We start from the raw sequence: 22098 nt of genomic DNA on the forward strand, positions 1-22098 counted from the left end.
ACGCAAGATTAGAGGAAGACAACTTAATATCTGATACATTGGAAGAAGAATGAAAAATCGAAATATTAATGACAGAACCAGCTAATGTTTGCTTAGGCAATACAGGAGCGAAGAGAGAAGAAGACTGGTTCGACGAGGAATGTAAAAGAGCACTAATGCTAATAAACAAGGAGCTGGAAAGTTGGAAAAAGACATTAATAGAACCCAAGATTATAGATTGCCAACGGTAATCCATCACTGTGTGGAAGAAATAAAAAGGCAGGAAAGAACGTTCCGTTCAGTTGCCATCTTCATAGATACTCAGGCAGCACTTAAGGCACTCAATTCTGTAGAGGTCAATTCTAAGCTATTATGGGATTGTGTGTGCGCCCTAAATAAACTACGAGACCGTAGCAAGGTTACGGTAGTCTGGGTACCGGGGCACGAGGGTCATAAGGGCAATGAAAAAGCAGATCAAATGGCCAAACAAGGCTCATCAATGCCATTCATTAGACCGGGACCCTTCTGCGGCGTTGCAAACACAGTAACAAGAACGGCTACAAGAAAGTGAGTACCTCACAAATCTTCGAAGTGGTGGAGAAATTCACCAGGACAAAGACAGGCGAAACAGTTAATTACAGAACATTCGCCAACATTTACGGCAGACCTAATAAACAAAGACAGAAAAACAGTCAAAGCCATAGTAGTTCTCTTAAGAGGGCACTGTCAGCTGAATAGGCACTTGAAGCTGATGGGATTATCAGATGACGACCTGTGCATATTCTGTCACCTCGAAGAAGAAACAGCAGAGCACATTCTATGTCAGTGTGACAATCTGGCAAATGTGTGGTTCTTTGCATTAGGAGAAGAAAATCCACCAGCAAATAGCTACAGGGAAGGTACAGTCTCGAAGCTATTAGATTTTTAAAAAGAGTCAGGCTAGAGAATGTTATCTAGGACTAGAGGACCACAATAGATCTGAAAAGGTCGCAGTGGAATAGGCCAAAAGGCCACCTCTCTAAATCTATTTATCTATCAAAGCAGATTTATTCGCAAATGATAATTTCTTGCGCACTGGTAACACGACAATTAGCATTTAGCTGCGAAAGGTTTAATTAACTACAGATGTCAAATTTAATGTATACTATAAATATCAAAGAATGACTACAAAACTGATTAAATCACTAAAAAATAAAAATATTTTTTATATATTATACATTTTACACATATACAACTATAAAAAAAAAAATAAAAAGAAAAGAATGTTTCTACTTTTCCACTCACGTTAATATTCATTTTAATATTATAGTCCAGTCGTCAGAGGATTGACCTCTAAAAATCATACGAACAATATTATTGTGAAGCTATTTTCTTGTGGCATTTTAAAGTAAATAATATTTTAATGGGAATAAACCACAATTGAAAGTTAAAATAAGTTTATTGACGTTATCATACGAACAAGCTGAATTTTGCTCCAAAAAAGATGCAAAAAAGTTTAATACTTTTACTTCGAGGCTTCCCCCTAAAACCCCTTATCGTACGGGGGGAAACGAAAAAATAGATTTACCAAGATTTACGCACGAAATCAATGTATCAACCCGATGGTAAAAATTCGATATCTTTTGATATGATTGTCCTATCGACAAAAATCAAAATGCATTTTAAAGGCGAAAAGTGCAGTTTTTATATATTTCATTTTATATATTACATTTTTGTATATTTCCCCAAATGAAGTCAGTTTCTATAAAGGAAGAGCCCAATCTTCAAAACATATAGCCTGAAATTTTGTGATTTGGCAACAAATGTGAGACATTTGAAATATGCTCAAAAATCGCTAAATTTAAACATTCACATCACAAATAAAGCACAAAAAAAAGGAATTTGTAGCTGAAGTTGTGTCGTTTTGAGAAACATACTCTTGTAATAAAAAAATAACAGTTTTAAACGTTTTAGGTTGTTTGTAACGTGAAAGTTTAAATTTAGCGTTTTTTAGGTATATTGCAAATGCCTCACATTTGTTGCCAAAACTCAATACCGGAATTTCGGGGTTTTGAAGATTGGCATCTAGAAATGAAAATTTCATAATGACGGAGTTAATGGAAGTGATAAATATTATTGATTTCATGAGAATCGTAAAAAATTGTAAAAATCGTTTATTTATTTAACAACTTTATAGAAACTGAGTTCATTTGCGACAAAATACAAAAACTGCATACAAAAGCTGCCCTCTTTACCTTTAAAACGCTTCTTCAGATTTGTCGATAGGACACACTGATCAAAAGATATCGAATTTTTACAGTGGAGTTGATATAAATTTTATTTAAAATTGATTTCGTTCGCGTACCTAATATTGAAAATCACCGGTCGCTTCAAGCGTTGTTTCTAAGAGAACGGTTTATTCTACAGAAAAACTGCTTATTATAATTGTTGTTCAAAATTATCTTAGCTACATTTTTTATTTGAAACATTTTTTTTCTACAGATTTTTATTAAATTGATTTTTTCCGTTTTCCCCCCACACGGAGGGGGTTTTAGGGTGAAGCCAGGGGTAAAAGTGGTAAACTTTTTGCATCTTTTTTGCACAATTATAAATTGTGTTTAGTGGATTTAAACCCAGTCTCAGGCACACTTTGTATATTATGTTTTTTGTTTAATGTTTAAAAAATATAGTTCGTAGAAAAATATAGTACACAACTCTTGCGATAGGCGTATTATGCATTCTTTCAAATTAAGATAGAGGCAATGGGGGAATGATAGCCAGTGGGTAATGAGAGTCACCTTATTATTACGGATTGGAACGTCTTAATATAACTGCTGAACGCACTCTACACTTGACCTTGAGCTGCAATGGCTCATAGGTATCGCGGTTATATCAGCTCGTTTTAAACTGTTGGCCAGAGTTGAGTGAAATTGTGCAATATTCTAGCGACACGCGATAACTATTGGCTCCGTACGTATTACTGGTTTTTGTGAGATTCAAATTATTTGATCACCATACATTCGTAAAAATAGTAAAAGTTTCATTGCATCACATCTGATTTTATGTTAAATAATGTCGTTTTTATTTTAAACATTTTTTATAAAAAATACACCTTTGGATAATGAGGATCATTATCTAGTGGACCCATTTTTAAATTTATTTCAAATGCTCAGGACATGGAAAAGGAAAATCGATTAAGGTTCGTGGACATCAGAAAACTTCCAAAGTGGTACTAGATTGATATCTAATGGAATGGGTATAAGAAAAGCAGCCCATCAATGTAATATCCTCTACCAAACATTACAGAGAAGATTAAAGAAGGACAACTTGCAATGTCCGGTACAACTAGACAGACGTCCTTGTTTTAGAATCAAGAAAAAGAAATAGCTGCCCATCTAATTAAAAGCTTCACAACATGTTGTATGCTTTATCAAGGTGGCTATTTTGTCGCCTGGTCTATAGATGCGCAGAAAATCCTAAGATAAAGCATCTTTCTAATACCCATCTTCCAGCTAGCTGTAAGGTTTCTTGAAACGAAATCCTACCATTAGCGTCCGTAAGCTCGAAACCATAAGTTTTAATTGTATCAAAGGTTTCAACAAGCCAGAAGTCATACTGTTCTTCGAAAATCTTTAAGCTGTTCTGTACAAATATACATTTCAAAAGTCAAATGTATATAATATGGATGAGACCGGAATTATAACGGTTTAAGAACCAGGAACTATTTTAGCAAAAAAGGACAAAAAAGAATAGGTTCAGCAACTAGTTGGGAACGTGACAAAAATATTACGGTAATTTGCACCATATTGGATCTTATTTGCCACCCTTTTTTGTTTCCAAGGAAACGATTTTCACCATTACTAGCTAAAGGCGGGTTCTTTGATGCTGAATATCACAAAAATTGGTGAATATATATGGCTTGAAGCCTATAATTATTGTAGGAACAATTATATAGCTATGCTGTCACTATTGCCGCACTCATCTCACCAAGTGCAGCCGTTAAACGTCACGTTTTTTGGAACTCTGAAAAAGGCATATTATAAGGATTGTGATCTATGCATAAAATCGAATAATTTATCTCAGATAACATCTTATAATGTTACAAGTATCTTTGATAAAGCATAAATTAGAGTGGCCTTAATAGACAAAGCAATATTACGTTTTAAATGCACTGGCATTTTTCCGATTCAGCCAAATATTTTTACTGACACAGATTTTATATTTTTAGATTTTATAGACGATTATCAACCACCAGTTTTGCGTAGATGTACAAGATAATCTTGAAGATAACGCAGATATAAACATCTCAACTCATAGAACTCACCCAAGAACTCCTACAAAAAAGACACCACCAGAAGCCATTCCAGATTTGCATTAACCCGGATGTTTAAGATGGGATGAAGAAACTACAAACAGAAGCCTTAAGACTTCATCAATTTCTAGTAGTATTTCAATGATTTCCCCCGATCCAGAAATGCCAAAGAACATAATTTAAGACAAAACCAGCATCCAAAAATATTTAAACTGAAACCCCAATGAAACTATTTTTTGAAGAAAAGACAAGAACGAGAAGAAAAGGAAAATATCAAACAATTAGTAAAAAGAGCAACAAAAAAATGATAAAACCCCTAAAGAAAAATCTAAAGATTCTTGCTTTATCACCATAAAATGCTAATCATATTCAACTTCAAGCAAAAAAGTCAGAAATAAATTAAAACCCCAACCCAACAGAAACCTAAAAAGCCCAAACGAAAAGTGAAAAAGGCGCTTTCCGACTAATCATCAAATTCGGAAAGTGAAACAGGATTGTGGTGATGACGATGAATGTGACGATCTTAATAATGACCGAATTTGATGTATTATTTGTGACGATATTGGAAAAAATACATTGTGGTATCGGTGCACTAGTTGCGGAATTTGGGCACATTCTGAATGTTCGGATGCAGAGAGTCCTAAAGGATATGCCTGTGATTTTTGTTTGGACAAGCAAAATTAGAGTTTTTTGTACCATTTTTGTTCTTGTTTTTTTAACATTTTCCTTAAATTTAATATATTATATAATATGGCGTTTATTAGACATTATCCTTACTTTAACTATTAAAATAGCTGGTGTGTCCCATTACCCGCATGATAGGGCAATGGGGTAAAATCCTTTTTTTTATATAGAAATTCTATTATAATTAGTATTGTTTAAGAAAATGTTACATATAACAAAAATATGCATGTAAACCTCCCTATATCAATATTTAAATTTGTTTAACAGCTAATAATATGGTTTCAAAAAATTTTTTCTTTAGGTGGCTCCCATTCCCCCATCTCCCCCACTTCCTAAATTCGCTCGCTCGCGGCAGTAATTTTCTCACTTCTGTGTAATAGACATATGTCTAATGTAATAAATATATTATACAATGTTAAAAGCTTTAAGAAACTCTCTAAGAGTTTATAACAGTCACTTTACATTTGAAAGGCACTTTTTTATTTTTGATAAAATATTTTAACTGCAAAGAGTAATAGGCAACTCTCTATACACTTTCCGTAGTTTATTGTCTTTCACAAAAGGAATGAACGTGTTTGAAATGTTAATAGTGTGTCACACACTGAATCCTTGTGCACAGTGTTGAACCCTATTATCCGGAGGAGGATATTTACAGCAATAACTCGACACGATTCCCAGTGCGGCGAGAACTAACGAAAGCGCAGAGAAACCACATACTGCGCCCGATGTCATATCTGCAAGAGGTGTGCCTTGTTTTGGTTGTTTTACTAGAAGCACTAATAAAGCCATGCAGGTTAAGAGGCTGAAGACGCTGAGAATAATGTATCCTAAAAAAAATAATATCAAATTAGTTTGTATATTATTGGCTAGGAAATTAGGTTTGGTAAGGCAAACAAACACACAGTCCAGAAGCAGAAATGCTTGATGAGGTAACATTAAACAATAATGTAGAATATACAAACAAACCAATAGTATTTGAGTGAAATTATTTTTAACTGTACGTCTAGTACTTGAATATACATTATAATTAGTATAATTTCAGCTTAAATTATTATATAAATAATAAATAAAATTATCAATGAAAAGAAAAATTAACTTACCAGAAATGTAGTTTCTGTTAGGCAACCAATATATGTTCCTACTTCTAAATCCTAATAATCCTAATATCAAACAAGTAAATCCAGCTACCACTCCAAAATCCAGAAAGTACTGTCTGTCCATAATTTTTATCATATAAAAGCTCAACCCAGACGTAACTGCACCACAGAGGACCATCATAATAGCAGAAAAAGTCAAAGTTGCCTTGACAGGAGCTTTCCTTATACTTAAATTTGACCAGGAGTCGGATTTTGAGTACGTTGTTTCGCTGTAAATGCTCTGTATAGGACTTGAGCACATAGGAGCTACTATTGCTGTGTGTCTTTTGTCTTGAGCTATTTGTCTCGTAGCTAAAGTGTAATTAAGCTTCTGTTGAGCTTTGGGAGCAGGCTTTTTCATCCTTTGTGCTGTTTTGCTTTGGAACTCTTTGGCAATCGGCGAAAGAGGAGGTGGCATCAGTTTTCTTGCAGATTGTGGAGACAACAGTAGTTGATTTGTTGGTTTCTTTGGTGTAGAAAGAATTTCGTGCAGTTTTTGGGTAGCTGTAGGATTAGCTGGTCTCGGAGATTGTTGAATATGAGACCAACTGAAAAATAAATAAATAAGTTAAGTGGTGTGATTAGGTGACGAAAACTAGAAATATAATTTCAAAATATAGTTTGATTATAGCTTTGACGCAGCGGTTGAAGACCTAATGACAAAAATCCAACAGTCAGCTTGAAACGCAACCCCTATAATAACCAGCGAAGGAAAAACAGACGAAATACGTCTATCAGTTAAAGAGAACATTAATATTAAGAAAAGAATGGATACAAAACAGAACATTTATTGGTAGGAAAAAAAATCAAATTTCTATAACTTTTAATTAACCTGAGCAGTAACTTGATGGTTATTGATCATATTGATGGTTACTTAATAATAATATGACAATCTCATCTCAGAAAACTAAAACAATAGTAATCAGCAAGGAACCAACCAGATGTAAAATAGAAATTGATGGCATCAGTATTGAACAAGTAGAAGGAGAAGTGTAGAAGTGAAGACATTAGAAGAAAATGTAACGTAGTGTATAAATGAATGGACACAAAATAGAAAAAAAAAGAATGGAATAACCACATAAGCAGAATGGGGGAGACCCGTGTCATCAAAATAGCAAGAGATTAATCACATATCGACAGAAGTATCTGACGACCGCTCAAAAGATGGAGTGACAACCTTCCATTAATCCACCAATCAACAAGCAGAATTGCTTATAAAAAGGAAGAAGAAGTAACCTGATGCAGCTGACTAAATGCTTAAAGCCTAAGTAAAAAAGACTTTACCAAAGCAATTATAATAATTTTTATGATGTATTCAACTATACTGTTTAAAAATGGAGACATAAGATGGACCGAATCAAAATAAAAATACTGTTACGCCAGCCCTTGCTACGCACCTGATCGACCTTTGACAGGCAACTTTCAATAAAGATCAGATGGTAAAAAATAACAGCCACTTAATGGCGCTGGAAACTTAGATAATGACCCGTTCCAAAAACACCGTAGATAATTTTTTGAATTGAAAATTCGTGTGACGTTTTGAACTTAATGTTTAATAACGACTATCAATGATTTAGACACCTTCTTTAAACATCATTATCGAGTAAATATTGTAGAGAAAACTTCATTTAGGAACTTCAATGCTGCAGATCTCCACATCGATAGACAGACCTTACGAAAAAACTTCTAAACAAATAATATACTGAGGCAGTACGCGTAACAGATGACCGCGACCAGGGAGAAATATCATTAATCAAACTATCCGAGTTGCTGAAGCTCAATAATGAACCACAACACATCTGCTAAAATGATAATGACTACGATCATAAACTCATACTCATACATTATAAAAAAATAATGTAATAAATAAAGTTAGTTACCTTGTTTGAGGTTTTTTAGGTGATGTCTGGATATACTCATATCGAGTTGGACTTTGAGGTAACACTGGTTGAGGTTCTTCTTGAATATATTCGTATCTACTTTTGTTTTGAGTTATCATTTGTTGTTGGGTAGCTGTTATCGATGGTAAGTGGTCTACAGGAACTAGAGCATATCTTGTACTTTGAGAAGACAGTTCAGTTTCTTCTTCAGCTTCTATTACGGCATACCTATAACATTTATATTTAAGAGTCCAGGAATAATAATAATATTAAGTACTACTTTAGTATTCTAAAATGAATGAATAGATTGTTTGTAGTAACTATATATATATATATATATATATATATATATATATATATATATATATATATATATATATATATATCTTGCAGATTTCCCCAATATTTAAGAGTTTACTATTTAACTTATCTGCAAAGATTAAATTTCTTTTCTATGTATATATATATGGACAGCATATCGTTCTTGCAGATTTACGATAATCCATGAATATGGTTATAGTAAATCTGGGGACGCCAAATTAGACATCTATCAGCCTAGAGAACAAGCTGGATTTAGATCAAGATACAGCACTAACGACCACTTACTAGTGATAAAGAACCTGATAGAGAAGCCTGCAGAATACAACAAACCATTGGCACTGATATTTATCGACTACGAGAAGGCATTCGATATCATAAGCCATCAGAAAATGTTAAAACCATTGACAGAATGCCGAATAGACCATCCTTACACTAACACAATCAAATGTATCTACCAAAATGCCACAGCTAGCGTAAGATTATCTGAACAAGAAACAAATAAATTCTGTATACAGCGAGGAGTACGGCAAGGAGACACAGTCTCTCCAAAGCTATTCACAACGCTTTTAGAACATACTTGTAAGAAGGCACATCTGAACGAACAAGGTATCAACATAAATGGAGAGAAGCTCAGTCATTTGAGATTTCAGATGACATCATCCTTATAGCCGATTGTACGGATGATGCAATAATAATATTTGAAAAATTATATCACCCTTCCTTTGAGGTCGGACTAAAGATTAATATAAACAAGACGCAAATAATGACTAATCTGGTGCTAAATCAAAATACTCGTATTGCTCTTGATGGAAGGGATATTGTGCAAACTACATCGTATAAGTACTTACGTCATGGAATTAGATTGGGCAGAGATAACCAGACATGTTAGTTAAATAACTCAGAGGGCTATGGAGCGCCAGATATTGGGTGTCTCTCTGAGAGACCGAATCCCAAACGATGAAATACGTCTTAGAATAAAAACAACTGACGCCATCAAAAAAATCGCGTCGTTTAAATGGAATTGAGCAGGACACGTCGCCAGATTATCAGACAATCGATGGACCAAACGTATTGTCGAGTGGAGACCAAGGCAAGAAGCAATACAGAGCAGAGGACGCCCACCAACTAGATGGACTGACGGCCTGAAGCATGTTAAATAACTAGATGCAAGCCGCACAAGACAGGGACAGATGGAAAGAGCTGAGGAAGACCTATGTCCAGCAGTGAACGCATACAGGTTGATGATGATAATGAGATCGGGGCAAGGCCCATTTATGAGCCCTTCAGATACTTAGATCTCCTAAGACGGATCCATTATCATACAGACTAGGTTCATAAGGTCCTAGTTACGATAACTCACAGAAATTATCCATATTGTGTATAAAGATTAATGCTTGATATCATCATCATTTTGGCTTTACAACCCTGTGTGGGTCCTAGCCTCCCCAAGAATTTTTCTCCAGTCGTCCCTATCCATCGCCTTCCTCCGCCAAGCACGTATTTCCATATTTCTCATGTCTTCATCACATGTCTTAATGCTTGATAATGTGGTATAATTATAAAAAAATGATAATTTAACCTTTAATTTTAGACTGCTTAGAGGGAAAAAGAAATAGGCCAATAAACTAGCTTTAATCAGTTAGATCTTGGTTTTCCGCTCTGTGCCGATTCCTAGCTCGTGACTCATGACTCAGTAGCCTAGCTTTTTCCTGTCTGATTTTGGCCATGTTTAGGTATAAAAGCCATCCTTATGAGCATCCCTTAGGCTTGTAACCCTTACTTTTAGGTTCCTTACTAGACATGCGCCAGTCAAGAAACACCTGCATACAATGAGACTGTTTCATGAAGACGTAAGCTACAGACTTTGTAGCAGAGAACATAAAATAGTCTATCATATGTTACAAGATTGCTAAACATTAGATAGCAGGTGGCAAACACTTTTTGGGGACCTAGTAAAGGGTTCCCGAATTTTAGAATGGAATATTTACAATAAGCAAACTGACCGCAGTATAACCGGTTTATAACAGACACCTTTCAAAAGGAAATCTAAGAAATTCTAACACTATGTGAAAGTATATACAAACCTGTGTACTCGTCCTGGAGACACCTCAACATCTTCGTGATACTGAGGTTTCTTAGGGGTTATTTTTTGTTCTTGCATTTGGATGTATTCATATCGTTGACTTTGGCTTCTAGTAAGCTTCGGTTTGGTTGGGGTAGGTAATCCATATCTTGCTCCTTTTCGCTCCTCACTTTGAGAAAATCCATATCTACTACCATATCGATCTTCATTTGGCGGAATCTGTAGCAGGTAGATTTATAACTCTACTTACAATATATTTCAACTATGGATTAAATAATATCTATAAAGGATAATCTTGATTTTGATCTAATTACTTTTATCCTATCTTATGTAAATATAAAGTTATTTAACAAAATAACCTCACTGTAAGTGCAAATTTGGAATCACTTGGTGGAAAAAAACGTTATAACCAATGTTACAATATTGAAAAATTTTATTATTGATCAATATTTTTTTAATAACATTGTAACATTGTATACAATGTTTTCTCGAAAAATTTATTAAGTAAGTTTTTACAACTTCATTGTAAGTTGTGATACAAGAAAGCAAGGTAGTGGAATATTACTATAAATAACATTCAAATTAATTTAACAGGCTCTTCTAATCAGGAAGATGACAGACAAGAAGTAAATTCTTTATTATTAACTACTGAGCATAGTGATCAGGTCTTAAATTTTAAAAACTCGCGTGAAAATACTAGTTTATAATTTCAAATAAAAATAATAGCACCTACATATATCATTTACTACTAAACTAAAAATAACTAAATTCTACTGGTAAAAATAAGGTAACAAATGTTGACAGTGCATTACATACCCAAGATACATGGACAGTGGAATCTTCTACATACACCAAAGGTATAAATTCATCATTAAATACGTATGTTAAGAAAAAACAATACCCAAAGAAGAAAAATCTGGGAAGGGAGAGATAAAGTGATCAAAGTGTTTGGAAAATGAAAAAGCTGTGGAACTCTGGCCAAGAAAATACTAGTAAAACTGAAAAAGTAACGAAAATGAAATAATTGGGACCTGGATGTAACGATAAATGTAACAGAAAATGTAAATCGAAATTATCTAAAAATGATAGAGTCAATCTATTTAATTTTGCGAAATGGCTGATCATGACAAACAGAGCAAATACTTATGTAGATATGTTCTCAGACAGGAGAGAAAGGTTGAAAAGTTAAAAGAGTCCAAAAGAAACTGGACATATGAATATAATTTGCAGTTAGCAGAACACCGACTATAAGTTTGTAAAAAAACATTTTTGGCACTTTTATCATAACAGATATGTGGTTAACTACGCTATTCAAAAAAATTGATAGTCAGGAAGGTGGGGGCTTTATACCTGTAGATATGCCTGGTCGCCATAAGAACAGAGCAAATGCTGGAGATGAAAAAATTCCATTCGTGCGCATATAAACACTATTCCAGCACAATAATCCCACTACGCAAGAAAAGAACAACTAAGATGTATTTTGATGAGTCTTTAATGTTCCCAAATTATATTCACTGTCTAATGAATGGATGTTAGAGAATCACCCATGCGATAAGCCAGCCATCAAAAGTCAGTGTAGACGCATATTCAATACTGAGTTTAATATCGGCGTTTTGCATCGAAAATCAGTCTCACTTGTAATTTACATAACACTAAAGCAGAGAAAGACCAAATAGAAAAGGGATATGAGGAAAGACAGTTAAGATTTGATTTCGACAATTAGTTTCCGGATTAAAAGGAATATGCTTTACATATTGCAAACATACGGATGTGAATCTAAGACCATACGACAAGCGGAAAGAAGAAAGATAGACGTCACTGAAATGTTCTGTTGGAGAAAAATGTTAATAATTCCGTGGACCGACCAAAGGGCAAATAATTCAATTTTAAATGAGCTAAAAGTCAGCAAACGGCCATCCAGCAAAGTTCATCTCCAACAATTAAAATACTTTGGACATGTTATGAGAGCAGACATAGAAAATATGGAAAGACTTATTACCCAAGGAAAGGTAGAAGGCCAAGAAGAAGATCTTCAACAAGATGGATCGATCAAATTATAGGCATATGCAAAAGACTTATGCTTGAGTTAAAAGAAATGACCAAAGACAGCGATTTTTGGAGACGGGCAATCACGATGACCACTACACTCCCTCCGGGGGGTCAGGATTGAAGAGAGAGAGAGATATATTGCAAAAAAATCTGTTGCACGTGAAGCCAAAAATCGTGATAAAGAGATTTCTAAGAAAACAGCAACAGTTGTAACTGCCTACTTTGATTTGCAAAAAATAATAACTACCCCAATCAGAGGTATCATTGTTTTATTATAAAAAGAAGTTTAAAGTGTATAATTTTACTATCTTTGATATTGGATCTGCGGAAGGTTACTGTTATGCAAATATTATAAACTCTTTTATAATTTGCAAATACTCATTTTGTAATAAATGAATCTTGCAGATATTATTTTATTTACTTCTTGTTAGTATACTCCAGTCGTCAATGCCACTCAACCTCTAAAAATCATACGAACAAGATGAATTTTGCCAAGAATATTAATTTTGAGATCCCAAAAGATGCTAAAAAGTTTACCACTTTGTAGAAAAAAATATTTCAAATAAAAAATGTCGCTGAGATAATTTTAAACAAAAATATTTATTATTACTTTTTGTGTAGAATGAACCGTTCTCTCACAAAACACGTTTGAAGCGACTGTCGATTTTGAATGTCAAATACGTGCGCGAAATCAATGTTCAATAAAATTTGTATCAACTCGACGGTAAAAATTCGATATCTTTTGATTCAAGTGTCTTATCGACAACCGCACATCGTAAACCAAATCGACCATGTAGTGGTTGACTCAAGACATTTCAGCGACGTGATAGACGTACGCGCAAGACGCGGGGCGAACATAGACACGGACCATTACCTACTACAAGCTAAACTAAGAGCCAGAATCTCCAATGCAAAGAAAGAAAAAGGAGTTAAAGAGGAAAGGTTTAAAGTAGAAGCGTTGAAGAACCCTGAGATAGCTAAGAGATTCGAGAAAAGTCTCGAAAGCAAGCTGGAAGGCTGCACGGATGTTATAGTTGAAGATATTAACAACTATTGGAGGCAGTGTAGAGCCATATTGGAAGAAGGGGCAACTGAAGTTATCGGAAAGCAGAAACGTAAAAAATTTAGGTCAGACTGGTACGATGAGGAATGCGCACAAGCAACGGAAAGAAAAAATCAGGCATATAGAAGACTGCAAGGGCGAAGAACGAGACAAACATAGGAAGAGTATAGCTGAGACGAGAAGCAAAAAGAATACTTAAAAAAAAAGAAGAAAGAGCATATAGAGAGCCAACTCAAAGAACTAGAGAACTATAAGGCACAAGCAGAAACGATAAAGTTCTACAAGAGGATTAACCAGAACAGGAAAGAATTAAAACCTAGATTATCAATCGTTAAAAATAGAACAGAGGAGATCATTGGTGATAAGGACAAGATACTAGAAATATAGGCAGAAAACTTCGAGGAAAGGCTAAATATAAGAGGTGAGACAGGGCTCCACGAATCAGAAATCCAACTCGAGGACATTGACGACGAAAGAGAGAAAGATGATCCCAACAGAGGTAGAAGTCATCCAAGCTATACAAAAATTGAAAGAAAACAAAGCTCCTGGGGCAGATGGCATTCCTTCAGAACTTTTAAAGCATGACAAAAAAAACCTGACATACTGTATATGTAGACTGATAGAACTGATCTGGAAGCAAATAAAGTTGCCAGAAGACTGGAATGTAGGTATAATTGTACCTATCCACAAGAAAGGAAATCAAACAATATGTGACAACTACAGAGGAATAACCCTCCCAAACGTAACATACAAAATATTGGTATATATTCTTTACGACCGACTATCGGGATATTGTGAAGACATAATAGGTAAATATCAGTGTGGGTTTCGTAAAGAAAGATCAACGACCGATCAAATATTCCTTGTAAGGCAAGCTCTGGAAAAAACATTGATGAGTATAGCATTGATACTCATCACCTGTTTGTTGATGAAGGCCATGATAGAATTCAGCATACCAGTACACTTAGTAAAATTGGTGAAAGCGACCCTCTCAAGAGTCGAGTGTAAAGTTAGAGTGCAGAACGGAGTTTCAAGAACAATCCAGTCTCAGATAGGACTTAGACAAGGAGACAGCCTATCATGCCTTCTATTCAATATTGCACTAGACAAAGCGATAAGAGAATCTGGAATAACAACCAGAGGAACTATTATTAATCGCAGCGTACAATTACTAGCGTACGCCGATGACATCCACATTATTGCAAGAAGAAAGGCGGACGTGGTCGAATCATTCAAGGCGCTTGAAGTAGCAACAAAAGAATGGGACTAGAGGTTAACACTAGTAAGACGAAGTATATGAAAGTATCAAATTATATACAAGCATCACAACCCGAAGATCTAACGATCGGAATATATACTTTCGAAGGAATAAGAGAGTTTATATACCTAGGCTCACAAATTATTCAGAATAATGCAGTAAGTGCAGAAGTTAACAGACGGATATATCTGGCAAATAGAGCCTATTATGGATTAAAAAAATTTTTAACAACAAGCCTAGTTACAAAAAGAACGAAACTGGTGATATACAGAACTCTTATTAAGCTCATCCTCACCTACGCGTCGGAAACATGGACGATGACAAAGAGCGATAAAGAACGTTTAAGATGCTTTGAATGCACAATCCTCCGGCATATCTATGGAGGAGTACAGGAGGGCGGATTATGACGTAGCCGCTATAATTTCAAACTTTACCGCCTGTATGACAAACCTGATATTATTAGGTCCATCAAAATAAACCGGCTATAAAGTTTCGATTACTAGAGCCTAACTTTCAAAACCTATGGCATGAAATTTTAGTTTTGGGTTTGGGAACAAATATGACGAATTTGAAATATGCTTAAAAATAACTGGATTTAAACTTTCACATAACAAACAATCTAAAATGTTTAAATTTTTTTTATCTAATAAAACTAATACGTTTTTCAACAGAAATAAACTTCTGCTATAAACTGCACCCAAAACCTTCTTCTTGGAGGCACTTCATGTGATGTGCGATTGGTTGAAATGTAAAACATTTAATTCTGGGTTTTTTGTTCATATTTTAAATGACTGGTCAATGAAAGTGATCAATTTTATTGATCTCACGAGAATCTTAAAAAATGGCAAAATTCTTGCCACGTTTATTTAACACCTTTATAAAACCTGAGTTTATTCGCGGCAAAATACAAAAACTCTTTGAAAGTTGCACTCTTTAGCTTTAAAAATCATCTTGATTTTTGTCGATAAGATGCTTGGATCAAAAGATATCGAATTTTTACCGTCGATCTGATACAAATTTTTATTGAACATTGATTTCGCGCACGTAACTGACATTCAAAATCAACGGTCGCTACAAGCCTTGCAACGCTTTAACTTGAGCAATGTTTGAACAATACAATACCAAACCACCTTTTAGCCATCAATTTTCTGTTTATCTTGCATACTGGCCAACACACAAAACAACTTACCATCTTTATTCTTCACACCGAACCAGTAATTTATGTTCATGAACTTATAACTTAAAAAATCTATTATATTTACCAGGTACCAAATGTTGTTTTCTGACATAGAGGGCCTTCCATGCTTAAGTTATAAGCTAAGCAACACATGAACATTACATTACAAAAACATTCTTTTCATATTCAAATTTCATCTCTACAGCACATTCAAACATATCATTTACTATATCACTCCTCATCAACAAATTTTATAGAACCATCTTCCTACATATGCCTTTTTTACTATTTCCTAGGTCGCAAATGTTTCATAACATACAGGAACTGTTGTTGAAATCTTTAGTTAAGAACAAATTTAGACACATGTATAGTTGGTTGCCTATCGATACATACAAAATTTCATGTACTCCAGTCTACCTAAATCAATTTATAAAACAAATGTTTTCAATGTTTTTCAACATAAATATAGGACAAATTCACATTACAGACTACAACATTGATTTTTGATACTGTTATATTATTAGGTATAATTTTAATTTATTCAATTTTAAATAATGCTGGCTTCTGTCATTTTTAGACAACTACCGTAAGTTGCACTGACTGGTTTGTTCCGACATCCGTCCTAACATGTGAATATTTTCATTTTTATCAGTTGTTATCAACAGGTCCTTGAAGACACTTTGTTTCAGGACCATGTAACCGATGTAGAGCCATACGTTGCCATGTTACCAATTCCAACGGTAACTTAAACATCCTAATTTATAATAACATATAATGTAACATATCTATAAATTAACAACATTTAAAGGGTTTTCACCATATATTTTAGTGGCTCATAGCATGTATAATTTTTAAGTATTAACCACATTGTGCATAACATTAGTCAACATTTTAAATTTTACATACGTTCTTTTAATTAAAGTGGTTATATACTTTCAGGTTACACTGATGATGGAATTTACGTTCCGAAAACGTTCTGTAATGTATTTGTGATATAGCCCGTTGGGGTATTTTATTATATACCTTTTACTAAGGATTTGAAATAAAAATTTTTATTGTATAAACCACTTACAATGATCTTCACCTAAAATTCTTGTAAAACTTAGTATTGTAATTCAACCTAAATCAGGACCAGTAATTTTAACAACAATACGATACGTGAAAGTGAAAATCTGAGGAAAAGCTATAAAATATGGATTAAGAAAACTACAAAAAATATTCAAACTGACGAAGTAAAAAAATAAAATGTGGACATTTTTTTAAATTGGTCTAAACTAAGCAAAAGCGAGTTACAATTTTTTTCATATTAGGTGTCGATTTTTGGGAAACGGTTGCAATAATAAAGTGGTTTTTGGCATAAAACTTCAGTAATAAATTAGCAAATAATTCATACCGGGTCACATTTCTGGTTTTAACGTTTTTGGCCAATATCTTGATTTTTGCAGGGATGAGTTTTGCGATATGAGGATGATGGGGTATTTTTTGGAAATTGGTAAATGTACCAATCAACAGAAATTAATCAGAAATAAAATATGCCGCCAAGATGGGTCTTGTACTCCTTTTCTTTGCCGAGATATAGCTATAGCTATGCTAGCTTTACCGTAAAGTTAATCATTGTTTCTCGGAAACGGTTGCAGCAATAAATTATTTCTTTTCCGGGAGTGTGTTTTGAGCTAGAGGATAATTTGATTTGATTTGGATGGTTTGCTGACGTATAGCTATGGCTATACTAGCTTTACCGTAAAGTTTTCTTATCCACTGTTTCTCTCAAACGGCTACAGCAATAATGTTTTCTTTCCGTAAGAAATTATAGTGTTGGTCTGAATTCGGTCTTATAAAATGGATACGCCTACTTTCCAGACATGAAACTAGTACAAAGTTTATTCTAAGAAGTAATAAGAAAGAAGATTCTCTGACCCAGCCAGCTGATCTTACTCTTTTGGCTAAGAAACACACAAACATTCAATACTCCATAAGGAGGGATGGCACTGGAGAAATAGAGAGACAACTAAATTTAAACAATAAAATAATAAACATATACAACAAACATTGACTTCGTAATTTACTGTGACTTTTTAAGGGATAACTTTGGTTTAGGCTCTTTTTCTAATAGATATTAAGTCGTCCCGTTGTCGCTCAGTGTACATACTAGATAAAAGCTTTTGAAATAAATACCCTTGAGAACATTATATGAAATTACGAGATTTTCGGACAAAAACAAAATAGTAATACGCAACAGTCATATCTTAGTAATATCTTTTAAATAATTTCTTCTAAAACGAAAAATAAAGTTTAAAAAAGCTTAAAGGAAAAATGAATTATTTTCGTTACGAAATATCGAAAAATGATTTATGTAAAAGGCAATTTTTAGCTCAAACATTATTCTTACCTGTATATACTTCTTTCCTTCGTTATTCTGTGCTACAACAACAAACTTTTTATCCGTTATAAATCCTTTATCATCAACTAGAACCTCCTCATAAAACTCCTGTTCCTCCAAACATTCCTCGATATGTTGGATATCATTCCGTCCTCCCGCTTGATCAACATTTTGGGGAATGCACTGAGCACCAACAGGGGAATGCCGCACACTTTTGGGACTTAACACACGAGGGGGATAATTGTTGGGGTACTCACTTTGTTGACAAAAAGCGGGATTTAAATAAGAGTTTGGGTTTTTAGCCATACTTAACACTTTTCATCAATAGAATAATTAACAAAATGCAAAACATTACACTTTACACTCACTGAAAAATTTACTTATATTTTTGTTCAAAAACTAATAAAAAATATTTTATAACTGCGTAGATGTTTTGACGGTTATTTTGCCGGTATTTTAAAGGGCCGTCGATAGATAGAAAGGTAAAAGTGCGACTGGTGGTTACACTAGAGCGTAACGGTTGGAATAAGGGGGACACAGCTGCATATGCCGAACGTCATGTGTGAGGATGGGGTAGATTACATAGGCGTATCTTATCAGCAAAATTTGTTTGTTCCCGATTTTTTTATTTGCAGATATTTGCGCTAGACTTCAAACTGATAACTAAACTTATTATTAATGTTATCCTGTTATCTTGGAAAAAAAATACAATTTAAATGCATCTACTGTTTATTTCTTTAGTATTAAATTAGGATTTATTAAAAAAAAAACAAATTAGTATTTACAAAAATACTCGTGTTAGTATTATTTGGAAGTTTGCAATAAAAATAATAATAATAGGGAGTTTTTGTAACTACCTAACGTAACGTATCTCCTTATACGTAAAGAACTAACGTATCGAAGAAGATGAACGTTAAATTGAGAGTTAAAATTCTGCACGAAACGTAACGATAGTGTTGCCCTCATCGAATTAGTGATTAACTAATAAATTGTCAGTGCCAGTCTTGTCCTTGTCATTTAACCCTATTTTTGATATTCAAAATAAATAACAAATATTTTTTTGAACAATTTTTAATTTTTGAGATGGACGCGATATTAAATGTAGGTGCCTTTATTGATAATGAAGAAGACGAAGACATAGAAGATGCCCTTCTTCTCCACATCTTGTACAACTAGGTATACGGCCGCTTTAATTTTGATACCATGTCTGATATAAAATGTAAAAATATTTTTCACTTTTGGATTAAATTCCACCTTTCTGGATGGTCGTAAAGATTCTTGCCTACGACTTGCTTCAACAAGAACAAATCATCTTCATTGCTGAAGTGAAGTCGAACAAATATACTTGATCATAAACAAACCACAAACGTGAAAAAACACGTACCACGTGTGCTTATGAAATGTGGATGTTGAAATTTTGGTAATCGGGTAAGATCCCCTTCTGCATTCAGTTACCTTCGGCTCGATAGGGATGCCTATGAACGTAACGAACCAGCCGGTTAAGTTAGGTAATACGTATCTAGATACGTTAGTTCAACCATTAATGCGCATGCTTATATGTGAAAAAGATACGTTATGTATACGTATTTGCTTGCACAAAAACTCTCTAATTATATTACTTTAAATAGCGCAATTTACGCAGTTGGTGACACCGCTTAAACTTAGGAAACAAAAGATGCGCATGAACCATCTTTAAAAGCAATAAAAATATATACCTGGATGGGTAAACCAGTGCCTAGGTGACTCAACGAGACTAGTTAAGACCATTTCGACAACACAACCTCAAATTATTGGTTGATATCAGGAAAGATGTTTCCCAAAACAAAAATTTTCCTACTTGCCATTCAGAATAGGTTATTCCAACCAAAAATTAACTCAAATATATTGTCAAATACCCTCAGGCCCAAAACGACAGATGCCGATATGGATATCCAGCCCAAGAAACCATCCAACATCTTACCGGGGGCTGCCAGGCGTTTGTCGGTACTGATTATAAAGAACACCATGACTCAGTAGGAAAGATTATTCATGAAGAACTAGCTAACAAAATGGGACTTCTTCAAATCGACCATCTCCCTTATTATCAATATTTCGCTGACAGAATGCTTGAAAAGAACAATAATTGCAAGCTATACTGGGACCGTACTGTGATTACATACAATTAATAGTTAATAAACTAACTAGAAAAACAACAATAACTGATGTAAAGATACCTAAAAACAGTAATCTGCATGTTAAAGACAACAAAAAGAGTGCCAAGTATAGAGATCTTGAGATACAAATGAGGAAACTTCATTTTTAAGTCATATAACTCGTAAATAAATGTAAATACCTAGTAATGAAATTATGATTCAGAAGAATCGGTCTTGGGTAAGAAGCATATGGAAACTAAGGAAAGGAAACTTTTAAAAGTGAGCTGCTCATATGCCTAAAGAGAAAAGTATTTGATCAAGGCGTCCTCCCAGTGTTTACATACAGAGTAGAAACACTTACCTTAACAAAAGCCTCGGCTGTCCAACTGAAAGTCATACAGAGGAGAATGGAGCGATCCATTCGTTGGAAATAACTCTGCAAGACAAGACAAAAAACGAAGCGATCAGGAGAAGAACCAAGGTGACTAACGTCATCGAATGGATATCCAGAATAAAATGGAGATGGGAAGAATACATAGCTAGAATGACAAATGGGCGACAGACAAAGAGGCTATTGGAATGGAGACCAAGGGAAGACAAGAGACGCGTCGGTCGATCACCTACACGATGGGCTGACGATTTAAGAAGACTAAATAAAAACTAGATGAGAGCTGCGCAAGATAGATGGGGTTGGAAATACGATGAAGAGGCCTGTGTTCAGCAGTGGACTTTTGAGGCTGGATGATGATGAAAGTAAAATTGTAGCTTATTCCCGATAAAAATAGTAAATAAACGTTTAACAAAAAAGGGCTATTATACCTAAATTTTTTAAAACCATTATCAGAATAGTTTTTTCTGTTTTATCTTTCAATTGCAAATAGTTATGTAATATTGTCATTGTTAGTTTATTATGAATGGCTTTAGAAGATGACAGCAGTAGGCAAAAGTTGGCGTAAGTCTCTCGAGTGTGCAATGAGTATGGCGGCAGAACGAAGGAACTGGTCTATTCACTCGAAGTCCTGGTTGAGGACGAAGCAGAACTAAAACAATTGGATATGGTTGCTTTCCGATTTCTAGTACTTGGACAAACCAAACGGTCACATCAGTTTTTCTTCGAAATCGTCTACAAGAAGTGCGAAATACAAATATAAGTGAATGGAAAATTAGGAGGCGACTACATGCTGCTGGATTATCTTCTTAAATTAAAGCTTCTGACCTGCTGCTTTACCGTAAATATCGGGTTGCCAGATAGAATTTTGCACGATAACACTTGGCTTGGACAAACGTGAATAGGAGTCTTGTATTTTTTTCCGATAAATCGCGAAACAATAAAATTATAACACTAGCAGAAGAACATCAAGGTTTTAGGTCATGAAGACCATGCACCGAACCTATATTTATAATGAGCCAAGTGCAAGGGAAATCAATAAAATACAATAAACCCGTATATTTGTGTTTCGTGGACCTTAAGAAGGCATTTGACAGTGTCAAACTAAAGAACGTTATCTACTTATTGTACGCAAGAGAGATCCCTTTAAGAATAATCAAAACGATCGAAAATATCTACCAACACAACACACAATACAACAAAAGTAAACGTAGAAGAAGAACTAACTGACCCTATTGAAGCTGGCAATGGGATAAGACAAGGAGATTCCCTGAGTC

General features: G+C 34.4%; 1 protein-coding gene across 1 annotated transcript; it reads right to left on the bottom strand.

The window, feature by feature from the left end:
* Nucleotides 1-1068: 1068 nt before the first annotated feature.
* LOC140444022 (uncharacterized) lies at nucleotides 1069-18825 on the bottom strand. Its single transcript, XM_072535603.1, has 5 exons — nucleotides 18311-18825; nucleotides 10376-10593; nucleotides 7971-8198; nucleotides 6055-6638; nucleotides 1069-5781 (listed from the first exon to the last, which is right to left on the bottom strand). The coding sequence occupies exons 1-5, from the start codon at nucleotides 18605-18607 to the stop codon at nucleotides 5549-5551; spliced, it is 1560 nt and encodes a 519-aa protein (XP_072391704.1). The 5' UTR covers nucleotides 18608-18825; the 3' UTR covers nucleotides 1069-5548.
* Nucleotides 18826-22098: the final 3273 nt, after the last annotated feature.

The sequence above is a fragment of the Diabrotica undecimpunctata genome, chromosome 6, assembly GCF_040954645.1.
Source record: "Diabrotica undecimpunctata isolate CICGRU chromosome 6, icDiaUnde3, whole genome shotgun sequence".
Taxonomy (NCBI): Eukaryota; Metazoa; Arthropoda; class Insecta; order Coleoptera; family Chrysomelidae; genus Diabrotica; species Diabrotica undecimpunctata.